Source organism: Gallus gallus, chromosome 9 (assembly GCF_016699485.2).
Source record: "Gallus gallus isolate bGalGal1 chromosome 9, bGalGal1.mat.broiler.GRCg7b, whole genome shotgun sequence".
NCBI lineage: Eukaryota > Metazoa > Chordata > Aves > Galliformes > Phasianidae > Gallus > Gallus gallus.
Window position 1 is genome coordinate 5,032,086 of NC_052540.1, and position 22,903 is coordinate 5,054,988.

Below are 22,903 nucleotides of genomic sequence, written 5' to 3' on the forward strand. Positions count from 1 at the left end.
GAGCTACAGGATACACTGTTCCTCCCGGTGATCAACCATAGATAGAAGCCGAGACAGCGCAGGACTGAAACTGTGCTTCTCATTTCTCCTTCAACCACGAGATGGAGCAACTCAATAATAAATAGCTCTGCAGAGCCAACGAATTTAGGTAGAGGCAGGTGGCATCGAAGTTCTGGCTCACCTGGAGGTCGCAGGCAGTCTTGTAGGGATGTCGTGATGGCCCAAAGCCAGGATGTGACCCGTAGCGAGCAGGAACAAATTCAAAAGCCTCCTGGGCCTCGTCCTGCCAGGTGGGATGCAGGGGGAGGGTGTTGTTCCTGTGCCGCTCATTGAAGCCGTGCAGCAGGACCAAATAGCTCAGAGATGAGTTCAGCCCCCTCATGGTCCCAGACAAGAACTCTAGCAGTAAAAGGCTCCCCAGGACCATCCTAAGACTTTGCACATCGCTCTGTTGAGGCATCTACTACCTGTGTTCCCTACTGCTGTTCCCTTCTGGCTGGCTCCCAAAGCTTCCTCCCCAGTGCAGGGCTACAGCAGCCCTTCCAAAAAAGGGAAAATCCAGGGGTGGGGACATGGGAGGGCAGGGGGGAGGTGAAAGAAACTGAAAATGTTTGGAGGGATGGAGATATTGAAGGGCATTTGAGGGAAATCAAGTAGGAAAGCAAGAGGGCCATAGCAGTGAATGCTCTCTCTTCTCATGCTTTTTATTTACCTATTTTTTATTTTTCTCCCTAATTAGACTCTGATTTAGATAACCAGCACCTCGAGCTGGCTGGTGCAGCTCGGCACTGCTAGGGGAAGGTCAGCCCCAGAAGTGAGTGCAAGGAACCAGCAGAGCCTCACCTGCTGCCACCCAGGGCCACCTGCATGGCCTAAAGGGCAAATCTATGTGGTGGTCATAGAGAAACAGCAAAGTTCTCAACACAAGTCAAAATGCATGTGGAACAGCTCCTTCTTTAGCAAAAAGCAATGAGGTGACACACATAGCATCAGGTGGTCCTTTGCTCACTGGTGGCATTGGTGACGTGCAAAGAGGTGCAAGAATTGAGCAGGTCAACCAATCAGTCTGCAAGATGAGGGACAGCCCGCCCAGTCTTGTGGTCCTACTGAAACATCACAACCTATCAGCATAGATAAAGGCATATAGTGCAAAAAGAAAGGCACCTTGCCTGCCCACATCTTCCTCACCCCTGCATCACAAGTTGTACTATTAATCAACAGTGTGGGAGGCCGTCATGGACTATTCCAGTCCTTCTATATGTTACTCATACTGTTTCATTTCCCCTTCTCTATCATCCCTCAGCATCACTTTTTCCCACCCATTCTATTTCACACCTTCTCCAAGTGAATTTGTACCACCTGCATGCCATCCTGGCCACTTGGCTACAGAATCCTCCCTGAAAAGCTTTCCAGAATGTTTGCTGACAAAAAGCAGCCTAGCCCTTGGCAGTGGTTAGACCATGGTGTGCTGAGAACAACCCCAGCATTTCTGTTTCCTCATTCTCACCTTTTCAGAGCATCCTTCTTCAGACGTGCAGCCACATACGGCTTTCTGTCCAGCACTTCTGTACAGCCTCTGGTGAGGCAGGCAGTGCTTATGTGCCATGAGAATATATGCATCCATAGGAAAATGAGAAACAACCCCACGAATGCTAGGAGAAATCCCTGCAAAGGGGGAAGAGTGAGCAATCCTTATGAGCACTGGGTATCAGAACATTTGCAAACAAGGGAGTGGAGATCTGTGATGACTGGGCTCTGTCCTGTGCTCCCAGCAGCCCCAGATTTATCCCCATCGTCCTTCTTTCCTCCTTTGGTAAAGGGGATTGCAAAAACACATACAATGGGGGGGGGAAGTTTTCCTGTTTCTCCCTTAACAAAGTCAGCATCTGACACCGTTCATAGGTAAATTCCCTGCTTCTCAGCACTATAAGCAGATGTGAGAGCAACCTTTTTCCTTTGTTCCTTTTTTCTTTTTCTTTTTTTAAAATACCAACTCAAAATGAACATCTAAAATCACCACTGAAAACTGATGATCTCTTTTTCATTTCTGGTAGCATGAAAAGGAATAGGCACTGACAGCGGTAGCTCAGGATATAGGTTAAACGACATCTCAGCAGCTAATGCTCTTGTAGAAAGAAGCCATACAAAGCTCTTCAGGGCCAGAGTTTCCTCCTCTGCTAATGGAAACTGCTCTGAATGGGTGACTCACAGAGATTCGAGCCCCACAGAACAAACTGTTTACATCCTCAAATGAGCTCTATGCGACAGATCACCTACATAGCGCACATGTGTAGACAGAGTGGGGATCAGCTGCTGTAATGGAAGTATGTGATGAAACAAAAAGCAGCAGCGCTTTGTGCTTTCTAACATCCAAGCTGGCTGTTTCTTTGCATGCAGCTCACTCCACAGCATTCGAAGAACACACAAGATTGAAGAATTCTACAAGCCAAGGGGAGCAAGTCAACGAGCAGTGCTAGAGATAGCCCAAAGGTGAGTTGGCAAGAGGCAGTATTACATTATAGGGAAATCTTACCTTAAAAACTTTCTTCTTGCTACATGATCTGAAAACTAAATGTACTTTATATCATCTGTTTTGCTTATAACATGTTTACTTGTGGGGGTTTTTTGGAAGAATGAAAGAACCATCCTTTGGCATCTTTTTTTGTTCAGAAATCTATACATCAAGCTAGACTGAAATGTCTTTTAATCATCACTAGACCTGCACCAAGTAAAACTTGGGGTAAGAAGCTGAAATTTTACTTTCTTATTTTATTTACCTAGATCTAGAATTTCCTTTGACACACTATTATTAAAAACAAACAAACAAACAAACAAACAACAACAACAGCAACAAAAAACCACTGAAGGAAAAAGAAAGGTCTAATGTAATCTTCTAGAAAGGCAATGCAGCAAAGGACTTTCTCAATACTGATAACTTTTCAGGAATTCCTTAACCAACTTGTCATCCCCTTTGGCTCTCAGCAGTGGGTTCCCTCCCAGCATTAAAAGGACTAGCAATGCTTCACACGAGGATGGGGACCCTACAGGAGAGCAGCACACTGCAGGCTCAGGACACCATTTTGTTCAGCTCACTGCACAGCTCCAGCTCATCAGTGTAACCCCTCCTCTGTTGTAACCCACCTCCCTCCCCCCCCCTCCCCCCCCCCCCCTTTTGGAATCTGGGGGCTTGGGGGCCCAGTGCCATTCCCAGCAAAATCCTAAGTCCTGCTGCTGCGGGACGGCTGAGCTCCCAGGTGCTGAACAACCTGCAGCATCACTGGGGATGCTTCTCTCTTCCAGCCACTCAGATCCTCAAGTGCTTCTCAACCTCAGGCTTTCCTGTCCTGTTGTGTTTGGATGAGGGATTTTCTTTGTTTCCCCTCAGTTCCTCACATACAGCAGTAGAGCTGTGCTGCTGTGAGGGCTGCTGCCCCACTGCTGATCTGTGCCCCCCATGTGCTTTACGGTACTCTGCAGCAAAGGCAGCTACTGAGCGCACAGCCAGCAGCACTGCCAAATGCGGGGACACGCATACCGGGGTGGACAGTCTGAGGAAAGCCTGTACCTGCTCCAGCAACACGCAGGCTGCACCTGACCCAGCAGAGACATGTTTTTTGGTACCCACAGTCATGCCAGCAGCTGTTCTTTTCATCAGGCTGAGTTTCTGGGACTGTTTTTCTCATCTCTGTACCATAACCAAGCAGCTTACAGAACTGTTTACCTGGCATCAGCATGTCCTTGCAGAGCAAACTGCCAACATGCTCTTCCTTTCTAATAATTGCTGGTTTCTATGCAAGAATTATTTTTCCACTGCACTGATCTCTGTCTCAAACTACAGGGCAGGAGAGCTTACCTCTGAAACACCAGGGAAGTGGCTTGGTCTGCAGAACGGGAACTTACACTGTCCACCTGATGACAGGCTGCCAAATCCAAAATGAAACAGCATCAGTGTCAGTAACTCACGTAAAGAAAGGCACCAGGTAAAAGTAACAACAGTTACAGGCAGATAGATGAAGGTGGTTTCTGGGCTCTAATGGAAAGATTTTTAAAAGGGTTTATTTACAGACAACATCTGCTGTGACAGAATTGGCTGCAAGAAAGAACCGGGTGTCCCTGTGCATTTGGATTCGTAAGTGATTCCGACTGCAGAAACCAATGAGAGCTTTCCTGATCCTTATCAGGAGAGTCTGAGGGCAGGGTCCAGCCTTCCTCTAACAGAGGATTACTTCAGGACCCCTGCTCAGACCTGTCTGCCTTGATACTTTTAATCCCCTCTCAGGAAGAAGAAACCACTGCACATTTGCTGCACCTCAGCAGCAGACAGCAGTTTACCAGCTGCGGTAAGTCTGGCTGATTTAAGCAAATGCTTGGGTTCCTAAGTTTCATTTTCTTCTGAAGATTTAGTCTCTACAGGTTGGGAAGCCAGCACACTGCAGCCCAACAAGAAAAATTATCTCCAGTTCTGTTGACACTTACAGACCTCGCTGGCCATTGTACCAGATCTTAGATGTGGTCTTTCAGTCTCCCTTGTGGTGAAGATGATTTTCTTCAATTTCAGTATACCTGGAGACATGAACGACACCTGTACCAACAGCAGTATCAACCCCAGAGTAGAACTGTTCCAGCTGATCATGTACACTCCCACGTTTATCCTGGGATTGCTGTTCAATGTGATGGCCCTCTCATTCCTGTTTTTTCCAGCTAAAAAGTTGTCAGAATCTACAGTCTACCTGATAGCCCTTATTTTCCTGGATACTTTGCTGCTCTTCACTCTTCCTTTTAAAATCATTTCCTATCACCTTCAGAACAAGTGGAAATTGGGGTCAGTGTTTTGTTCCATTTTGGAGAGTCTTTACTTTATAAATATGTACGGCAGCATCCTCATCTCCCTCTGCATCTGTGTAGACCGCTACATCGCTATCCAGCACCCTTTCATGGCTCCCACCCTGCGCTCCACCAAGAAAGCTGCTCTGGTTTGTGTTGTCATCTGCCTGGGCATCTCAGCTGGGAGTGTGTCCACTTCCCAGTTTCATGAGGAGAGCTACAACATCTCATCCTGCTTCCACAACTTCTCCAAAAGCACATGGGAAAACACAGGCCTGATCATTGGCCTGGAGATGATCTTCTTCGGTAGCATGGTGGCCATGGCCTTCTGCACCACTCAGATCATCAGGTGTCTGAGAAACCACAGAAAATCAGACAACCCCCAGACACACATGACCAGAGCAGAGAAGGTAGTAGTGACAAACTTTGTCACATTTTTGGTCTGTTTCACACCTTACCATGTGACGTTCTTCCTGTACTTTTTGGTGAGGAATAGCATCATGCACATCCCTTGTCACACGGTGCTACGGGACATCCTTCAAGTCACTCTTTGCTGGGCTAATCTGAACTGCTGTCTGGATGCGGTCTGTTATTATTTTGTTTTAAAGGAGTCTGCGGAAGGTTCGTTGCAAAACAAAGCGAGAAATCACACAGAAGAAAGCTTTGATCCACACACTGAACGTTAGTTACTTCGCCTGACAAGTGGAGATGCTATCATGAAAGGTGCAGGGCCCTGAACTACTTTTCTAAATCATTTACTTTAAATACTCAGATGTGAAAATATTTCATAAAGAGAACAGAACTAAGCCCATTCCCAGGACTCCTAGCTTATTTGCTTCCCATCCACAATGCTTTGTGTTGTCATGTATGGATAAAAAGGATTGATAGTATTTCTTGTAAATGGTGATGCATATCTCTTTGGATGCGATTCCTTTTTACTTTGGAAAAAAAAAAAAAAAGTATTTGCTTATAGATGGTAGCATATTTCACTCTTCTGTCCACACCACACCAGCAGCCCCCCTGGCCTTCAGTCACTACAGCCTTAGGCTGCAAAGAAGCAGAGACATGGAGCTTATGGCAAAAAGCTTCAGATTAAATCCTGTTGCCCCTCCTGCCCTGATCATACATGCTTATGACTGAGTTCCAGATTTCCCTCTCAGCTCTTCTTACAGGCTTTCCACACACTCATTCCTTCCTGCTTGGCTACAAAAGCAGTTTCGTGCACAGAGCCAAACCAAACAAGGCAATAAAAAGCCTGAGCCCAATGCTGCAGCAAACAGATGCATCTGAGGAGACAACTCCCTAGTTCACTAGGAAGTAAGGTGAGAGCCCCAAAGCAGCAGCAGGCACCACAGGACCTCAAACAACTTTTTGGACCTTGGAAGAAGATGAGCACTATCACTTCCCAAACAAACGAGGCAATAATAAATAAATAAATAAATAAATAAATAAAAATCCACTGACAGAAGCCTCACATACTAATCAGTTAATTCTTACCAGTGCTCACAGGCATCCAGATAGCCTGAATGACAAGGTGGTCCCAGCCCGAGAGAGGCAACTCAGTGTCCTGGGATGCACTGCTGCCACCAGCACTGCTCTTAGCAGCCAGTCCCTTTCCCAGGGATGAGGATGATGACAGCTGAAGCAATTAGGGTTCATATTCATGTAGAGCCGGATCCTTGCAATATTATCACCAAGGCAGGGATACTAATTCCAGCCTTTGGAGTGACTTTTCTCTGTACATTTGTGAGAAGGATTACACACAAACCATTAACTGACTTCCTCCCAAGCTCCACTTCGCATGTGGAGAAAGTGAAAGTTTATGATGATGCCGTATCTTTGCACGAGGTCGCGGTAAAGAAGTGCAGGTGCTGAAGAAAGAAACACAAACCTGATGTGGACATCAGTATCTTCCATTTCCTCCCTCATTAAATTCAGAAAATCTAGCCAGTTTCCCCGCCTGCAGACAGCAGATCCTCATCACCTCCTTGTTCACAGCTTACCCTTAGCTGCACTGCAATGGACACAAAGGTTTTATCACTGAGATTTCAGGCTCCTTTTGGAAGCACAGTTAACATATAACAGAAGAAAGCAGTAGCAGAAGACTTAGTGGTAAAGGGGACACCCAACAGGGTGTTGGCTTTAACTGATAATGCCTGAATATAGGAACAGAGATTGTATCTGTTCCTCATGAGGCATAAAATGCTTAAGTATAAGGGGAAATTGATTCCAATTGCATTTCTGCATCCCGAGGCAGCTCCCCTAGTTTTGCTGACATTACATTGGGCTTACATTGCTGTGACTGGGACTAGAAGCTCACCTGCAGTTCTATGCTTCTTATGTTGCTCAGCTTTCTTTTCCACTTTTAGGTATGCTTGTTTGCATTCCTTTGCTATCCAGCTGTCCTCAGTCTCACAGATCATGAAGTAATTTTAACAGTAATTTCATTTAAATTCCTGCTAGACAGTACAGATTAATACTGAATTAGACATGTTTGGCAGATGCAGAAACTTACCCAAGGACAGCTTCCACCCATTTTCTCTTATTTCAGTATTTATCCTAATAGAAATAGTTGCTTTCCTTTCTGAATATTGTTCCCCAGAGTTTTCTACAGAGACCAGTACAATTCCTTCTCACACCTAATTTTGCAGGCCAACCATTGCACTTGAGAGGCCTTTCACAAAGCACTCCTTGAGGCTGCCGGGTTTCTCACTGGGGCACCTGGCTTGCAGACACCCACACATGCTCACAGGAGTAGCTTATTCGTTAACATGGTTCACTAAGAGACCAGACACTGTATTCCAAAAGCTTTGACAATGCACACTTAAACAAACCAAATGTCCTGGAAGCTTCACTCACCTAGGAAAGCCATGAAGCTCTAGCTCAGCTGGAACTACTGCACATCTGTCCTTCACTTTCCAGATTTGTTTCCTTCTAGTACTGCTATTACTTCATACTTCATGTTCAGGAAGTATCTGTTTGGGTCAGGAAAGAAAAAGATCTACAGGGGGAAGAACGCTGACTATATTTGCATAGAACCGACCAAAGCATCCATCTCCCCCCAAAAAGGGGTCAGATCCCAGGCCTGCAGCATCCTCTTTAGGTTTTATGAAAGACGTTCACATACAACGAATGGAACAAAACATTAGCCATGAGAAATGCCACATCTGCAGTTAGTGATCACAAGGAAGATCTGAGAAAAGGAAGTCTCCAAATATATATATAGGCTTTTACTGAAACTTTTGCATGCATACACTCTTCTCAGTAGTTTTAACATTCCTGTTGGCACTGGAGAGTTAAGATGAATTTACAGCACACTAGATGAGAGGCATAAGCTCTCTGAGAAAACTCTCTCCCAGACAAGGAGTGTGAAATAGTTTAATTTTGCTTTGCAAGTGGAATGCTGCGATGGGCACAAGCAGAAATCACACTCCATTCAGCAAAGCTGCTGCGTACTCTCTTATTGACCGCATTTACTGGTGATAGCGATGTTATGAGATAAAGTGCCATAAAGATACAGAAATGACACAACACAGTGACAGGAGCACTCACATTGCTGACCTTGCTGTGACAGAGTCAGAGAAGCACACAGCCCTGGATACATCTGGTATTCGTGGGAGGATTCTCTGCCTCTCACACTTGACATGCACAGCCCTCTCTTGGATTTGCAACTGAGCAGTGTGCAGCAGTACAAGGCAGTTGAGCGCAGCAGCCTGCCTTGCTCAGCTTCAGAGTTTAGAGGCACTGATATCACTAGAAAGGCAAAGACTTTTCTTTGCACCGAGAAACTTCTAGCAATAGACTCCAATGACTGTGTTTTTTAAGGCGCTGTGAAAGGCAAAGCACACCTACATCATCTCTGTTTATCCGCCATTTCATCTCACTTATTCTTCTAACTCCAATTTTACTCCAACACTACTGCTTCAAAAGAGTGACATTTACCACGTTTTCTAACATGACAAAACAGTTGCTGTTAGGAATTCTGACAGCTGCTCTATGAAGAATCACAAACATTTCCCAGGAGGAAAAACACCAAAGAACGTAAAATTTTAAGTCTGCCATATACCACAGATTCCTATTAATCCTTGTCTCTGTTCCAAGAGATTAAGCTGGTTTTATACCTGCGATCAAATATTGGCAGTTTTGAGTTCTAAACATGGCCAGTCAGTTGCTCATCTGAAACTAAGCATTACAAACCCAGGAAATCCAGTTTAGACTGCACTTCAGAGCACATCAATGCAATCCTGACCATTCTCTGTTAAGTATTAACTTTGTGATAACAAAACCCTCTCCCAGAGTGGCATCTAACCCGGGCCCACTCAGCCAGCCACTGTCTGAGACAATGACGGACAGTATTTGAAATAGGTTTATGCATGAGAAGTTGCAGATAGCAGAGACCAGTCTGACTTTAGCTGTGCTAACAGGCTTGAAAGCATACCAGCTGGAAGGGGGCAGAAATCAATGAATGAGACTTTCTGCAAACCAGAGTTAGTGGGGCTGTAAAAGCACTGCAGATAGGTTTGTTTCCCTCATGCACAGTGAAGTAAATTAGTATTAATAATGAATGTGTTTATGTGGGCCATTTTATATAAGTAGTGAGAAAGCAAAAGAGGCTGAGCTCCGAGATACACATCCTTGCTCTGACCTCAGGCTCTTGCAGCCACTCCTGCCTGCGTCTGCCCAGCAAGGACCACGGGGCAGGACCCTGCTGCACAATGAGACATGTTCACTGCCACTTGAGATGCTCTGGGGTACCCCACTCAGTCACCCATGCCAAGTTAAATGGGGATGGGTTCTAATGGGCTCTTCTCACTGCCCCTACTGCTAGCCTGCCACAAACCTCCAACCCCTGAGGGCATCACACACAGCACAAGGACTCCTAAATCCTACCCCGCTTCCTGAACTTCGGGTTGTGTATCTTGCGGAGCAAGGCAGCCAGACTCCCATATCTAGAACTAATTTATTTGCATCAGATGAAGGGGTTGTTTTTTCAGAACTAATCCACATCCATTCAAGAACCTTGTTTTCAATGTCCTTCACCATTCTTACAGTCACATCAGGTCTACGCTCCAGCTCCCACCCAGTGCTTACATGTCCTTTAAGCACAGATGTGAACAGAACCATAAAGGGCATCCTCTCTTAACAAAGTTTTGACAAAACTCTCTGGGTACAATTTATTTTCCCAGGCAAATAAAAAACGTCAAAGCCGCAAAACTTGAAGGTAACCCTGAAGGAGCTGGGAGAATAGAAGACCTTTGCAGATCAGTTTGAGGGCTCCTAGAAAAGTCTTGTGCCACATTGGTTACCCATGAAGTCAGAACAAAACATCACAAGGCAGGTTTCCCAAACCTAAGGAGATGAAGAAGAGACAAACCAGCTACAGAGCAGAACCACAGTGCGGGTACCCTGCTGGAGCAAACAGACAGCAGAGGGGGAATTCACTGATGAAACTTCCATTTCTTTAATTAGTGCGCCCCACTCTCACTGCAAACCACATTCCCTCAACTTCTGCTGCACCTAATGTTAGAAACCCTTTTCTATATCACAGCCAGCAGCTGTGGAAATGAAGTCAGCATTGTAGGCCCGGAGGGTGTGACTGAATACCCAATTGTGCTCACTGGAGAGACTCCAGTGGTCAGCCTCCAAGCAAGGAATAACTCATAGGGATGGATCAGCTCTTGAGGAACAGAAGGCCCTGCTTTCATGCACATAGCTATCGTAAGGAAGAACAGTGAAGGAGAATAAAGAAAGTTAGAGATGAGGCAGCACATCCTTCCAGGCTGAAGGTTTTTCAGGAGAATCTTTAAACTGTAAACAAAATTTCAGAGCAGTCTGGGATTTGCTTTTGACCCTGGGTGGGAGCTGGTAGACACAACCCAAAGCAGGTGTCAGGTTTGCTTTAGCTTTCTTTTTGTCACTTCGCTCCTATACATACTCTTAGAAACAACGTCCCGACAGCTGTTACCAAACAGTTAAAAGAGAAATAATAAGAGAAAAAAAATAAACCAAAGAAGGAAAGCAAACCAAAGCAAAGAGCAGAGGGCTGGATGGCAGCTCTCCTCAGCAGGTGCCCGCTCTGGAAGCTGCTGTGGGAGATCTCAGCAGCAGCACCGATGCCGGGGGTGGGATCCATGAGCACTGCGGTGGCTGTGGGAGCGTGCAGCCACTGTCCAGAAAATCGGCGGGAAAAATTCCCGCCCTCGGGCTGCCACAGAGAGAAAAGGTCAGGAGGAGGTACAGGCAAGTGGCAGAGCAGTGACAAGGGAGTGAGCAATGCAGCCGCGGGGCGCTGTGATGCCCTTTGCCACGGGGCTTTGTTCAGACGCAAAACAAAAAAATCTGTGAAAACCAACACCCTCCCGCCCCCAAAACAGCAACAGAAGAGAACAATACCCAAATATTTCCCCACATACCCCATCACCTTTGGGATTTGCTTCCACAAGGAGTCCCCACTGCCCATTGGGCAGCCATTCCCTGGGCAGGCTGCGCCTCAGCATGGCAGCTGGAGGGCTTCTTTTATGTATAGACAGCAAGGGATTGCTCTCTTTTCTCCTCACCGGCAAAATTTAAGAACAGCTGCCATCAGAACAGCAGTACTTTTAAAGATTCCCTTCACCCAGTGAGGATTTTGCACAGAAACACACCCTTACCCCAAACACACCCCCAGTGAGCCACATTTCTGTGAGGAAAAGAGGCGGCTTGAGACACAACAGTTCTGGTTTGAGCCTCCTTGCTTACTTCACACCTGGGCGAGCACTGGGACACTTAACATGAGCAGATTCAAATCTGCACATGAGGAGGATGGAGGCATGAGGACACAGGTGCATGCTGCCTGCTCCTGCCATTTGGGACACCTGTGGCAGCCCAATGCCATCTGGTGCCGGAGCTGGGCAGCCCTCGGCCCTGCTTTCCAGCTTGAGGTTAATGCAAAACTGTGAGGAAAAAGCAAAGTGAAGAATTAAAGACCTGCTGATTTCCCATGGGCGAGCACAAAGTCCTGCTCTGGTGAGAGGCAGCACGGCGGGAACAGCTATGCTGAGCACTGAATGAGTTCAGATTGCCAAGGAGATTCATGCCAAGTATTTACCCTTTAGTGCAATTAAACAATTCCATCCAAAGTGCTGAACGAAAGCAAAGTGCATTTCCTCTGCAAACCTCATTACAGAATCAACGTGCCTTCCTCTCCCCATTCAGCAACTCAGCCAGCAGGTTTGTTCCTTGCTACCTGCTGTTGTAAGTTAGGTTTGCTTTTGTTTACTGTTTGCTCCTCCATTTCACAGGCTAACACAGTCATGGGGGGGAAGAGAGACCATTTATATCCTTGACATCTTAATTGAATCTTTCTTTAAAGTTGTTATAATGCCCAGTGAGAGATGGTCTGAAACATGTATTGCAAACCTGCCTTGTGTCTCAAAGGGGCCCAGGCTGAGCTGGGACCACCTGTGCTTTGTTAGCACTCACCGGTCAGCTTGTGGCTACTTCTCTGCATTTTACACACACCCATTTCAATTCATGGAGAAGGGAGAACAGCCCATGCAGAGTGACTTCATTAGAGCAGAGACAAACACGGTATCGTGATCTGAAAACAGTGAGAAGCAGCTGGGGCCTGGTTCAAAGCCTTTATCTTACCTCCTGAAAGCAAAGGAGCACAAAAACCACAGAACAGCAAGATCAAAAACTAGCAGCTCCATTAATAATGGATGGGGCACAGAGAGACATCCCAGGGAAGTCTCTTTAAAAGACAATGAATTTTGAGAGGTCTTCTTCAATATGCTTCAGTCAGTTGTCCTCTTGTCTGAAGCTTCTCTCCTTAGTCTGACCATGAGAATATCTCAACTATTGCATGGTATGATTTCAATTGAACACAAATACAGATCTGAAAGCTCAATTATGAGGTTATATACTAGGCCTTTTAGATTAATTAATCCAAATGAATAGAACATCCTGGCTTCCATTGAAGAATATCTTTGCGCTAGCAAGAACAGTTCATCAGAGCTGGCACAAACACATTTCCTACAAATAATAATATTCCCAGAGCAAATATTCTCTGCAAACTTAAGGAAACAGCTGCTTCTTGATTCTTCAACCCACCCATCTTGTATTGGCAAGACAGCCTAAAACAGGATTGTCTGTGAATACAGTAGAGATGCTGAAAGCAGCAGCCCCAAGCCAGCCGGCAGGGACACACAGTTGGTATTTCTGCTCAGCACTTACCTCCTTACCTGCAGGCACAGCATGTTGGATCCCACTGCATATCAGAGCAATCAGGTCTGGTCCTCGTGCAGAGAAGCAGAGCCCTCGTATGTACATGAGGCTGTTCTGCAGCCACCAGGAAAAGCAACAGCCACTATCACTCTGTCCTGAAAACAGCCTTGTTTTGTAAAGTACCAGCCAGTATAAATATCTGATACACAGGGCCGTGGGTGTCCAACCCTTTGGCTTGCCTGGGCCGCACTGAATGAAGAGGAATTGTCTAGGCTGCTCCAAAAGTAATTCCTCCTGTTTACTTCCATGGAAATTACAACCGATACGAAGTGTGCAATAACATTATTTGATAGAGCAAATTCTCAGATACAAAAGCAAAGGGTCCTAATTTTGGACATTGTAAGGCACATATGTAAGTGTGTCCAAGAGTGAGAACAGTCTTTCATTAGTTTGGCATCAACAGAAGGTATCTGACATCTGTCCTTGTTGAGCTGCATGGGCTGGGTAAAAACAACGACGCAAGTTTCGCAGGACTTCCCAACCAACCCAGTGAGCCACCCCAGCCTGTAATGAGACACCCTTCAAATGCTTAGCTAGGTGCAAAACTAAGACATCAGTAGTGATGATGAAGAATGTCCTGGGCACTGGTCATCAACAGCCAGAATATGCCCATTTCTTGTACTAACACTGAAACAGCTGGTCCTAATAGGTGCACAATGAAATCATCTCCTCAGCACTTACTTTTTAGGACAACATTTTGATTTTCCCAGTAAGCAATCTCATGGCAGAGCACCATACAGATCACAGCTTTCTCCTCACCGACCACTCCTCTGGAAGAGCCACAGGAATTTCCTGAGGCACAGACACAGAGGAACAGTGGATTTTCCAGACATGACTCCGGAAAACACCTTTGCAAGCTGCGGCATTTCCATCTCTACGTCAGCCCAGATTAATAGCTTGAGCTGCAGAACAGGCTGTGGCAAATGATTACTGTAGAATGCAAATCCCTTCTACAGAATCCCAACAATGGAAAAAGCACCCAGGTATGGAAGAGGTAAATGCAAAAATATGCTTTCATTGTGAACAAACACACACTTTATGTATCAGAGGTAAAAGATTTTATTATCCCATGAATGTTTCCTAAGAAGTAAAGGTTCTACCAGACAAAATATACAAAGCATCTTGTGTTTTCTTTCTAGACAACTGCATTCTCACCCTATGAAACAGCGACCATGTTAGTTCACCTTAAAGAATCAGGGCTTGTCCTTACAGCTGCGGGGTTGCACAGAGTTAGCATATTCAATGACCAGTTAATTCATGCAGCATCAGAGGGAAGGGGAAAGGTCTGAGCGCTCACCTGAGTGCAGGCTTAGGATCCTGGAAACAGAGAGAAATGCAGGGCATAAATTTACCAGTTTGTGCTACTTCCACCAAGCAAACCGATTCTCTGACTCTCATCATTCACTTTGCAATGAAAGGTTAGGACTAATAGCAAGTTGTAGTGGAAAAACACAGCTGTACTATAAAAGCAAATACTCCTCTGGCAGTGGGAAACTTTCCTCACTGGTCTGCACGAAACACATGCAATCTCACATTTCACATCCACCTTAAAAAGCAGGTGATCAGCACCTCCTCCTCTACCTATTAAAATCTAATGTTTATGGTTGACTCTATTTTTATATAAAAAAATAAGAACCTCAGCTTCTAAGGACATACTAATTGCTACTGCGTTATGCGATCATTTTAAGGTTCTGTTTTGTTTTCATATAATTAGCTCACAGTATTACTAATAGAAGTTTGACTCTCAAATACATTAATTTTTTTGGTCCTGCTGAGTTAATGATTGTTCTTGCATTTACTTTATCCTTTCTCTTCCCGAAACAACAAGCTCATTTCAACAGATGAACAAGTCCAGATTTGCTGAAAACCAATTAACAAGAATGTGCCAAGCTGTTCTTTCAAGCCAAAAAACTGCCTGCATTTTAAGAACCTCATTAGTTTTAACTATATTTATGGAACAGAGGGAAGAATGTTTAAGTACCCTGCAATTTTTCTTTCTGATGATCAATAGAAACACAATTTTGTTCACACAATTTCTCTGCAGTATATTGATGCACTGAATCTTGCCTTGCATCGACACCTGCTCTCTAGCGGTGCCTACAGATGACACAACACACAGCTGGGCTACCGGAGTTATGATCAAAATGGTTTTCTTCAGAGGAGTTCTGTGGGAATATGCTCTCAAAAAATCCCAAACAAACAACAAAAAAAAAAAAACAAACCACCCTGTTTCTGCAGATGCCATTAACTACTGATCCCGCTGCTGATACCACTTTGCATGCTGGCATGGCACCCATCCACACACAGATGGGATCCTGACAACTCAGAAAGACAGATCTATGTGAACATAACTCACATAACTCATCTTCCAGGCAGGAGGAGCTGGCCTGGAGAGGTGAGCTGAAATAAAGCATCCAGCTTCATCAGCAGCCCATAGGATGGGACATCAGCTGAGCTTTGGCAGCATGTATTGACGGCTCACCTCTATTTACTCAGGCAAAGCCGTAGCAGATGAGCTCAGAAGCCCCAAGCAGATACCACTTGCTTGTTATTTTGAAGGCTGAGGGAGGGTAGCCTGGCTGGTTCCAGGTATGCCACTCCAAATCAGCCAGGAGCTAGACACAGAAACAATGCATATGGGCTGCTTTCACTGTTCAAAAACTTGGCCTTCACTGGGACAACAAACTGTGAGCACCACAGTTCAGCGTGGGCAGAAACCCTCCTGCTGAGCTTTCCAAATCACCGTGTTTGTAACCTCGCATCTAATTCTAAGTCCATCTGATGACATATTCTGGTCATTACATCAGCATCAGAATGGTAATTCTCCTCCTGTAGTACACCTTCTGCCCCAGCCTCACAACAGTGCCAGCAGGAAACTGCTCAGACATGAGAAGAGCGCCCATTTCCAGCATCCTATTTCTTGGTCGTCCCTTCTACCCAAAACCTGCTCCCAAAACAGATCCCCACCCTGTGGGGTGGAAGAGGCTGCATCCACTCCAAGGCCATCTGTGACCGCTGCATAAATTTAAGCCCAGCAAAACATCTCAGTAAGGAGAAAAGAGAAGAGAATCAACTGCGAGGCCACGACAGACCCAAGGCTTTAGAGCTGCACAAGCAGGAGAGGGCGTAAAAAAAGTAAGACAGATTACCAAGTCTAAAAAGAGGGCTGAGAGCATGTGTGTGCAAGCAAAGCCACGGAAGGTTACAGCTGGACAGGGGCTTCATGATTTTTTGCAGATAACAGTTTCAACCACAAAAGTGTTTTCAAAGTGACGAATACGGTGGCAGTCCCCAGCCTCACGTCGACTGATACCTGCAAGGGATTAAAAGAGAGAAAGACAAGGAGAAAACTCAACCAGTGTTCATTTATAAGAGCTGCATCAAGCAGGGGAAGGAAAGCAGATGGGATGCAATTGCTGAACGGTGAAATGCAGGAACAACACAGCCCATACAGAACATGGCATAATTTCATCTTAGTAAGAACAGCCCCATTGCCCAGGCCCTGGTGCTACAGTGAGAGCTGCCATGAGCTGGGAGCCACGGGGGAGCAGCAGGCTTCAGCTGACAGCACCCTCAGTGTTATCTGTGAGACCAGAAATCCTCACAAAACCAGCAGAAGCTATAGGCTGGTACAGAGCCAAGGTGGGCTTAAAATCGTCACCCTCTGGCTGTTCGAATCAGCACACACATTGATTGATCCTGCCACGGCCTCAGCCTCTCTGGAAAACAATGGCTGTTCCCCATGTCCCTGTGCTGCAGGAGCTCATCTCCAGGCAGCAGCACCAGGCAGATACATCCTGGCCATGCCCTGCTGACAAACAGGACCATGCCAGGGCTGCAGCTCTGCACTGGGCTACGGGGGCTGCTCTGGGAAAGCAGCACATACAGCCCCAGACAGCTCCCAGACACCCTCAGCACCATGCTGCTCACCCAGAGAGCCAAACCAAGAATAGGTTCATGTTTCAGATGAGGCTTAGAAATAAACAGATAACTACAAATACTGAAACAGATTATTATTATTGCAGCAACATTAGCATTTGTGTATAAGATACACAGTGTTGATTTTCATGAAATGAGTTTAAGGTAGTCTAATCTTCCCTCCTAAAACATTTTTCATGTTATTAGGAACTTAATTAAAGGCAATTTGCAGATTTAACCTGCTCTGAATAGCTGCCACTATCCGCATTAAGGAAACTTTCTGAACAGTTCCCAATAGCACTACTATTAGTTCAGCCCCAGGAGTCCACGTGCAAATGAACTGCAGGCTCCTGCAAGTATTTGTATTAATGTTTCTATCAGCCCAACAGGTGCAACAATAGAAACACCGACAGCAGCCAGCACCCATTTGCAGCGATGTTTGGGGTTCAGCTAAATGAGGTGGGAAACACCTCAAAAGCTCTGTGTGCTTCCACCTGCAGGGAAACCCCCCGCCCCTTCGCCCTGAGGCTGTTACTGAAGAAATAAGGGCTGGGATGCAGGGGCAGCTGAGCACTGCAAGGCTCTTACGTCTCCTGGTGCTCCTCCGCTTCAGCCTGTAGGTCTCCTTGCCGCTGCACAGGCGGTAGATGAAGGAGCCGAGCTGCTCCATGTCGCTGACGTGCTCGGTCGCAATCATCTCCTCCTGGATGATGTATGTCTGAGGCAGGTACGTCCCTTTCTGAAATGACACAGTTTCCACCAAAATAAAGCGTGACCAGTGCTGTGATCTCTTATTAAGGAGAGGTGCTGCTAGGAGAGAGCCACCAGGGACTGGAAAAAGTGGGAGAGAGGAAATGGAGGAACTGGGAGTATCCCAGGGATGCTCTTGTCACAGGGAGCTGCTCAGCAGTGAGGACTCTGCAAGCTGTGCCCAGCTTGGAGGCGCCTGGGGACTACCTGGGCAATGAGCAGCCATGCTACAGGCACAGCTTGGACTGGGGGCACTTCTAAGCAGACTGGATGCTTACCAGGCCATGAAGCAGAGCTTCATTTATGGTTCCTTTTGCCTAAGGTATGTCAAAGAAATAAAGGAATCGGCAGATTCTGCAAGAGGGAGCAATATGAGACAAAAAGGCAAGCAACAGCAGCACAGTTTCAAACTTCATCTTTTCAATTTCCACCACAGGACTGGTTATCTCCACAGAGACGTACCTGGAAACACACCGCATTAAATGTGCTGTGCTGCTGGGCTGGTAGAGCCTCCCAGATCGATACAGCTCTCTTTTAATGGTGCAGCACAAGACTATTAGTGGAAGTCTGTATTACACTAACACGACAGTTCTGCAAGAAATTCAATTACTGACTCTCAGTGGGACAGCGCAGGAGAGGGCACACAATACGTGCAGTTACGGGCATGAGTCCTCATGTTAACACAGGGGACTGGGGCTCAGGACCTGCCACAGCCTTGGCACAGCTTACAGGCACACACACAGGCAATCCAGTCCTTTCATTGTTTTATGTTTCAATAGCTATGGGAGCTGATATAATCAGGAATTCTTGCTCCTTCATCACAGGACTGTGCAACAAACACGACACCATCAATTCTCTGCCAACAGTTTTAAGAAAACTAGAGCTTCCAGCATCTCCACTGGGAAATTAATCGGGTTCTACAAAAGATGTGGATCATCCATCATTTAACTGGGTCATCTCCAGCTTCCTGCGACTGCACGGTGGGAGCATCCTTCCATTCTTTACTCTCAGGTACTGATGCAGCTCTGTTCACCGAACCGTCACACAAAGCCAGACAGAAACCTGCAAGAAGCGGCATAGCTGCCATTTGCAGGCAAAGCACTCAGATAGGAGAGGCCCGGTAAGGCACACAGCAGGCTGAGATCTGGGCTGGGCACAGCTGTGCCTGCAGGCTGCAGGGACCACAAGCAGGCAGCAGGCTGAGGAAAGGGCAAAGGCTTCACTGACTGCCTGTGATGCCAGAGAAAGCAGTTACAATTACTTGCTGCACTGAGGTTTGTGCAGGGCTGAAGCCACTGAACACCTTCAAAACTGAACCTGCAGCTGGAAATCAGTCTCATTCATGGGTGACTTGACTGGATGGGGAGGAGAAAAGCAAGGACCAGCAGGAGCACTTCAGAGAAGGGCACACCTCTGGGCAGCCTGCTCTACTGCCTCACGGCAAGAGACTTTTGTGAGCATAAGACCAAGCTAAGCACTCGAAAACGATGTCTCCAAGGTGCACATTAAAACCTGCGCAGACAGACTGGACACTTATCCATCCCAATAATCACAAAGTTATTTTAACTCATGTCTGCTTTGTATGCTCTTTAAAGAATTAAGGCCATAATAGTCATAAAACCATTTTAACTGCATTTTTATTCCCCTTTTAAATTCTATTTCCGATAAAGAACCATTTTCACTCCCTGCAATTTTATACCTGTTATTTGAGGACGTGACCAGCATTTCCAGACTGTCAGCGTTTTTATGAGGCTCTGCCGTCAGCCTGTGCAATCCTCTCTTTTCCATTTCCCCTGCTGTGGGGATTGGTCACCTGCCACGGTGCCTGGTTTGGAGTGAGTTGTAAGTAAATGTGTGTTGTAGCCCAGCAGGACTCCCAGCACAGCGAACAGATGGTCACAGTGGCTGAGACTGCAAGGAATACTGGGAAACAAGCTGGGAGATTGACAAGGACCAGAGATCAGGCACCTCTCAAGGCACAACCTTTCACCTCTCAGCTTAACCCCACAAAGCTCAGGGAATTATATTGGATTTTTTGCTTTTAAACAGGCCCTCATGGAAGAGAGTAAGAAAGCCAGGCTAAAGGCTTTGCTTCACCTTCTGCAGCCTTAAAAATCCTGGTCCTTTCCCTGCTGTTAAGATTTAATAGTGCTCTATTTTAAGGCTGTTTTCAGTCACTGCAATACATCAGCATGAGCCTCTGAACTGAACAAAACTGCCAGTACTAAACCCAATTAATGCCTGTTGTGAGCAAAACTGCAGTAGACCAAGAGCTGCGTTTCAGCCCTCAACATGGCAGGGGAAGCAGCCCAGATCACACCAAAGGGGTAAAAGCAAAAGGCCCAGTGCTCCTCATGGGGCACTGAGAGCTCTGCAAAAGTAAAATGCAGCAGTAAGAGCAAAAGGAATGCATTTCTTTCCCCCCGTTAATTCTCACTCTCAGTAAAGACCTGGGGAAAGAGATCTGCTGCTTTTCTGTGTCACCCCGGTCAAGTTCATCTGTCATGTCTGCATTACTGTGCTACCTCCAAAGTGGTTGTTTCAGCTGCAACCCACGAAGGCTTTGCTTTGCATGAAAACAGCTCTGTCAGGCCCAAGGCTCACTTTCACAGACACCATTTTCTGTTTCTGTTTCCCACGAGCTCAGAAAAGCACATAAAATAAAGCAGGACCACAGCCATACCTTCACGTTAACCAGCAGCTCCCAGAGGTTGCGTGGAGGCATCACGATAGTGGTGTTCAGCTCAATGACGTAGCATTTATCCAGCGTTATGTCATGATAAGCTGTTAGACCCTGTGTTCCAAGCAGAGAAATTAACAAATTGAGCCCTTCTCAATGAAATGTAGCTGTAAACATGGGTGAAAGAAGGCTGAGCAGAGCAGGAAGGAGGTACTGTTCAGCAAACCAGAAGCACTGCAGACTGAAGCAACCTCTGTCCACCCTGAGGAACACACAAGGTGAACAGGTTGGAAAAGCTCAGACATGGCCCTGAGAGGGAAGACAGCTCAAAAATGAGATCATTGTGCAGATATGGGACAACAGCAACAGTGCTCTGTCCAGAAAGAACCCAAGAGCCCCTTACTCGCTGGAAATCATGGATGATATCTGCAGGGTCGCTCCCTCCAAACTGGGGCACCGGGACATTGATTTGCTCGTAGTTCTCCTCGATGTAAATCTTGACATCTTCGTGCAGTTCCAGCTGCCCTTTGAACGGTGAATACAGCGAGTCTTCATAAAGGACGCCGCAGTGAAACACGCTCTCACGGGGAAGCTGTGGGAATGAGATCCAGCTGGAGGCACAACACACATACACCCCACACCCCATTAACAACTACAGCCACACAGCACAGCAAAAAACGGGTAACTGGAGTAAAAAAAACTGGGTAAAAATACCCTTTTTGAACAGGCGTTTGGCACATATTTCAAGGTCAGCCTGTTGGCCAGAGGATGCTCTTGATGAAGGCAGTTCAAAACACCCCTGTGAAACAACCCCGCCTCCCTTCCTGCTGGTCAGACCCAAAGGGCACAAAGGATTCCCCGTGGGATTTCAAAGAGGGTCAGCAGAATGGTAAAGTGTCTGTGGGCTCTTACATTTTGTGGCTGGGCTGTTCCACAGACACAGCTTCCAGTAATCGCATTTCTCTGCATAACGCATATAGGCTTGGAGCAAGCAAAGCATCACTTCTAAAGGTACTCATAGCTTGTATGTGGCAAACGCAGCAGGACAAAAACAGGAGCTGCTGCCCTCCTGCAGTCCAGAGGCACAAACTTGCTTGCACCAAAATCCCTGCACCTGGGCCCACCAGATTACCACCGGAGTGTGGGAGAGCTGAGCAGCCCCATGGTTGTCATGGGATTTCCAGATCAGATGTATGTGAGCACAAGTAATAAATAATTGATGAACCCGAACACAAGGACTGCAAATTAATTTGACAGCATAAGCATGTACAGAGCAAGGAGACTATAAAAAGAGACAATGCTGAGTGGATAAGTGCTGGCTGAGCAGCACAACGAGGTCTTCAATGCAAACCGATGCTTGGGGTTTCTTGGCTAAGCACTCAGCAAGCCACAGAACATAGCAGTTTCCTCCTTAAAATGGGGCTGTGCTGTGTCTCCCTTCCCAGGCTTTGACCCACTGCTGCTTAAATCTACAGCACTGTGAGCCCAGTGCCTCTGCCAGGCAGAGCTTTGCAAAGCCTACATGGAAGAAAAGGTGCTGAATTTAACAGAGGATGTAGGCCTATCTGCCATTTCATCTCCAGCTTGCTTTGCTTTGCTTGCTTTATTAATAGCAGCTTCTATTTTTGTTATGCTCACAGAGTTTCTCTGTGCTACAGCCTAAAAAACCCACTGCAAAACTGTTTTGCCTTGCCTGTACCCCCTGCTCCTTCCAGGGCTTGCTCAACCCCTACAACCAGCCAAGCTTTGAAAACTGGTTGACCACTGACAGCAGTAACATCGGGTTTACAAGGCTGAACTTGCAGGTCATATTTTCAGAGAGTTAAAAAAAAAAAAAAAACCAAACACAAAACAAAACACAAGAGAGGGGAAGAGGAGGATGTCTGGAAGGCCCTTCCTGACAGCCAGGACAGAGGTGAGCCTGAGCCCAGCACTTCAGACATGCCCCATCTGCAGGGCCCACAGTTGCCAGCTCCCAAATCCCCATGGTGCAAAGCAACAAGCAGCAGCACAAATCAAAGGCTCGATGCAGTTTGCTTTGCTGCTCTGGATTGAGGAGCCAACCATCCTTCCAAGCTCACCCATACCTGCGTGATGAAGAAGTATCTGTAGACATACATTGATGCAAAGACCAAGCCGAGGAGCAGCACAAGGAGACCCATGGTCAGGTAGCACACCCCGCTGAGCGATGACCTGCGGCCCTGCACCACGGGAGCCTGCTCCTCCTGCGAGGCAAGAGCAAGAGCATCAGCCAGCTACTGCCAAAGGAACCAGAAAATCAACAGTATGTCATTTCAAGGCTATACACAAGCTTGGGGCATGAGACTGAAGAATGCAGGCAGGGTTCTGCAACTTGACTTCACATCTGGATGCATTTTGGCCAGAGTGCTACAGGTGCTGAAGCCCGAAGGCTCCCAACCAGCTCTGTGGAGCTGCAGTTGCAGCACGCCTCCAGCAGAAATTAAT

General features: G+C 46.5%; 2 protein-coding genes and 1 long non-coding RNA gene across 18 annotated transcripts in view; 1 reads left to right on the forward strand and 2 right to left on the reverse strand.

The window, feature by feature from the left end:
* Window positions 1–3,944, reverse strand: part of LOC124417089 — a 102,109-nt gene extending 98,165 nt beyond the window's left edge. For all 6 annotated transcript variants that reach the window (XR_006930867.1, XR_006930878.1, XR_006930873.1 and 3 more), the window contains exon 1: window positions 3,854–3,944. This is a non-coding gene — a long non-coding RNA (uncharacterized LOC124417089). The remainder of the gene's footprint in view (window positions 1–3,853) is intronic.
* LOC101748451 (lysophosphatidic acid receptor 6-like) lies at window positions 2,264–5,714 on the forward strand. Of its 6 annotated transcripts, none has more exons than XM_046898553.1 (6): window positions 2,264–2,490; window positions 2,671–2,740; window positions 3,839–3,980; window positions 4,053–4,129; window positions 4,280–4,340; window positions 4,559–5,714. In XM_046898553.1, exons 3-6 carry the CDS (start codon window positions 3,913–3,915, stop codon window positions 5,508–5,510), a joined length of 1,158 nt encoding a protein of 385 aa, XP_046754509.1. In that variant the 5' UTR covers window positions 2,264–2,490; window positions 2,671–2,740; window positions 3,839–3,912; the 3' UTR covers window positions 5,511–5,714. The 6 variants fall into 6 exon arrangements, with proteins under 6 accessions (XP_046754509.1, XP_046754511.1, XP_046754512.1 ...); XM_046898555.1 differs by having other exon boundaries at window positions 4,066–4,129; window positions 4,479–5,714; XM_046898556.1 differs by having other exon boundaries at window positions 4,066–4,129.
* Window positions 5,715–14,132: 8,418 nt separating this feature from the next.
* ITM2C (integral membrane protein 2C) overlaps window positions 14,133–22,903 on the reverse strand; it is a 30,788-nt gene continuing 22,017 nt past the window's right edge. For all 6 annotated transcript variants that reach the window (XM_046898400.1, XM_046898399.1, XM_046898403.1 and 3 more), the window contains exons 2-6: window positions 22,525–22,662; window positions 20,841–21,029; window positions 20,441–20,551; window positions 17,596–17,746; window positions 14,133–16,402 (exon numbers count right to left, since the gene is read on the reverse strand). In XM_046898400.1, the coding sequence (XP_046754356.1) occupies window positions 16,311–16,402; window positions 17,596–17,746; window positions 20,441–20,551; window positions 20,841–21,029; window positions 22,525–22,599 (618 nt within the window). In that variant the 5' untranslated portion in view covers window positions 22,600–22,662 and the 3' untranslated portion in view covers window positions 14,133–16,310. The remainder of the gene's footprint in view (window positions 16,403–17,595; window positions 17,747–20,440; window positions 20,552–20,840; window positions 21,030–22,524; window positions 22,663–22,903) is intronic.

What these genes read in the sequence shown, in the direction of transcription:
- LOC101748451 (XM_046898553.1), top strand. Translation starts at nt 3,913, where the DNA reads ATGACAGGCTGCCAAATCCAAAATGAAACAGCATCAGTGTCAGTAACT. An exon ending in GTCCCTGTGCATTTGGATTC is followed by an intron (nt 4,130 to 4,279) that starts GTAAGTGATTCC and finishes ATCCCCTCTCAG; the next exon opens with GAAGAAGAAACCACTGCACA. An exon ending in ACAGCAGTTTACCAGCTGCG is followed by an intron (nt 4,341 to 4,558) that starts GTAAGTCTGGCT and finishes CTTCAATTTCAG; the next exon opens with TATACCTGGAGACATGAACG.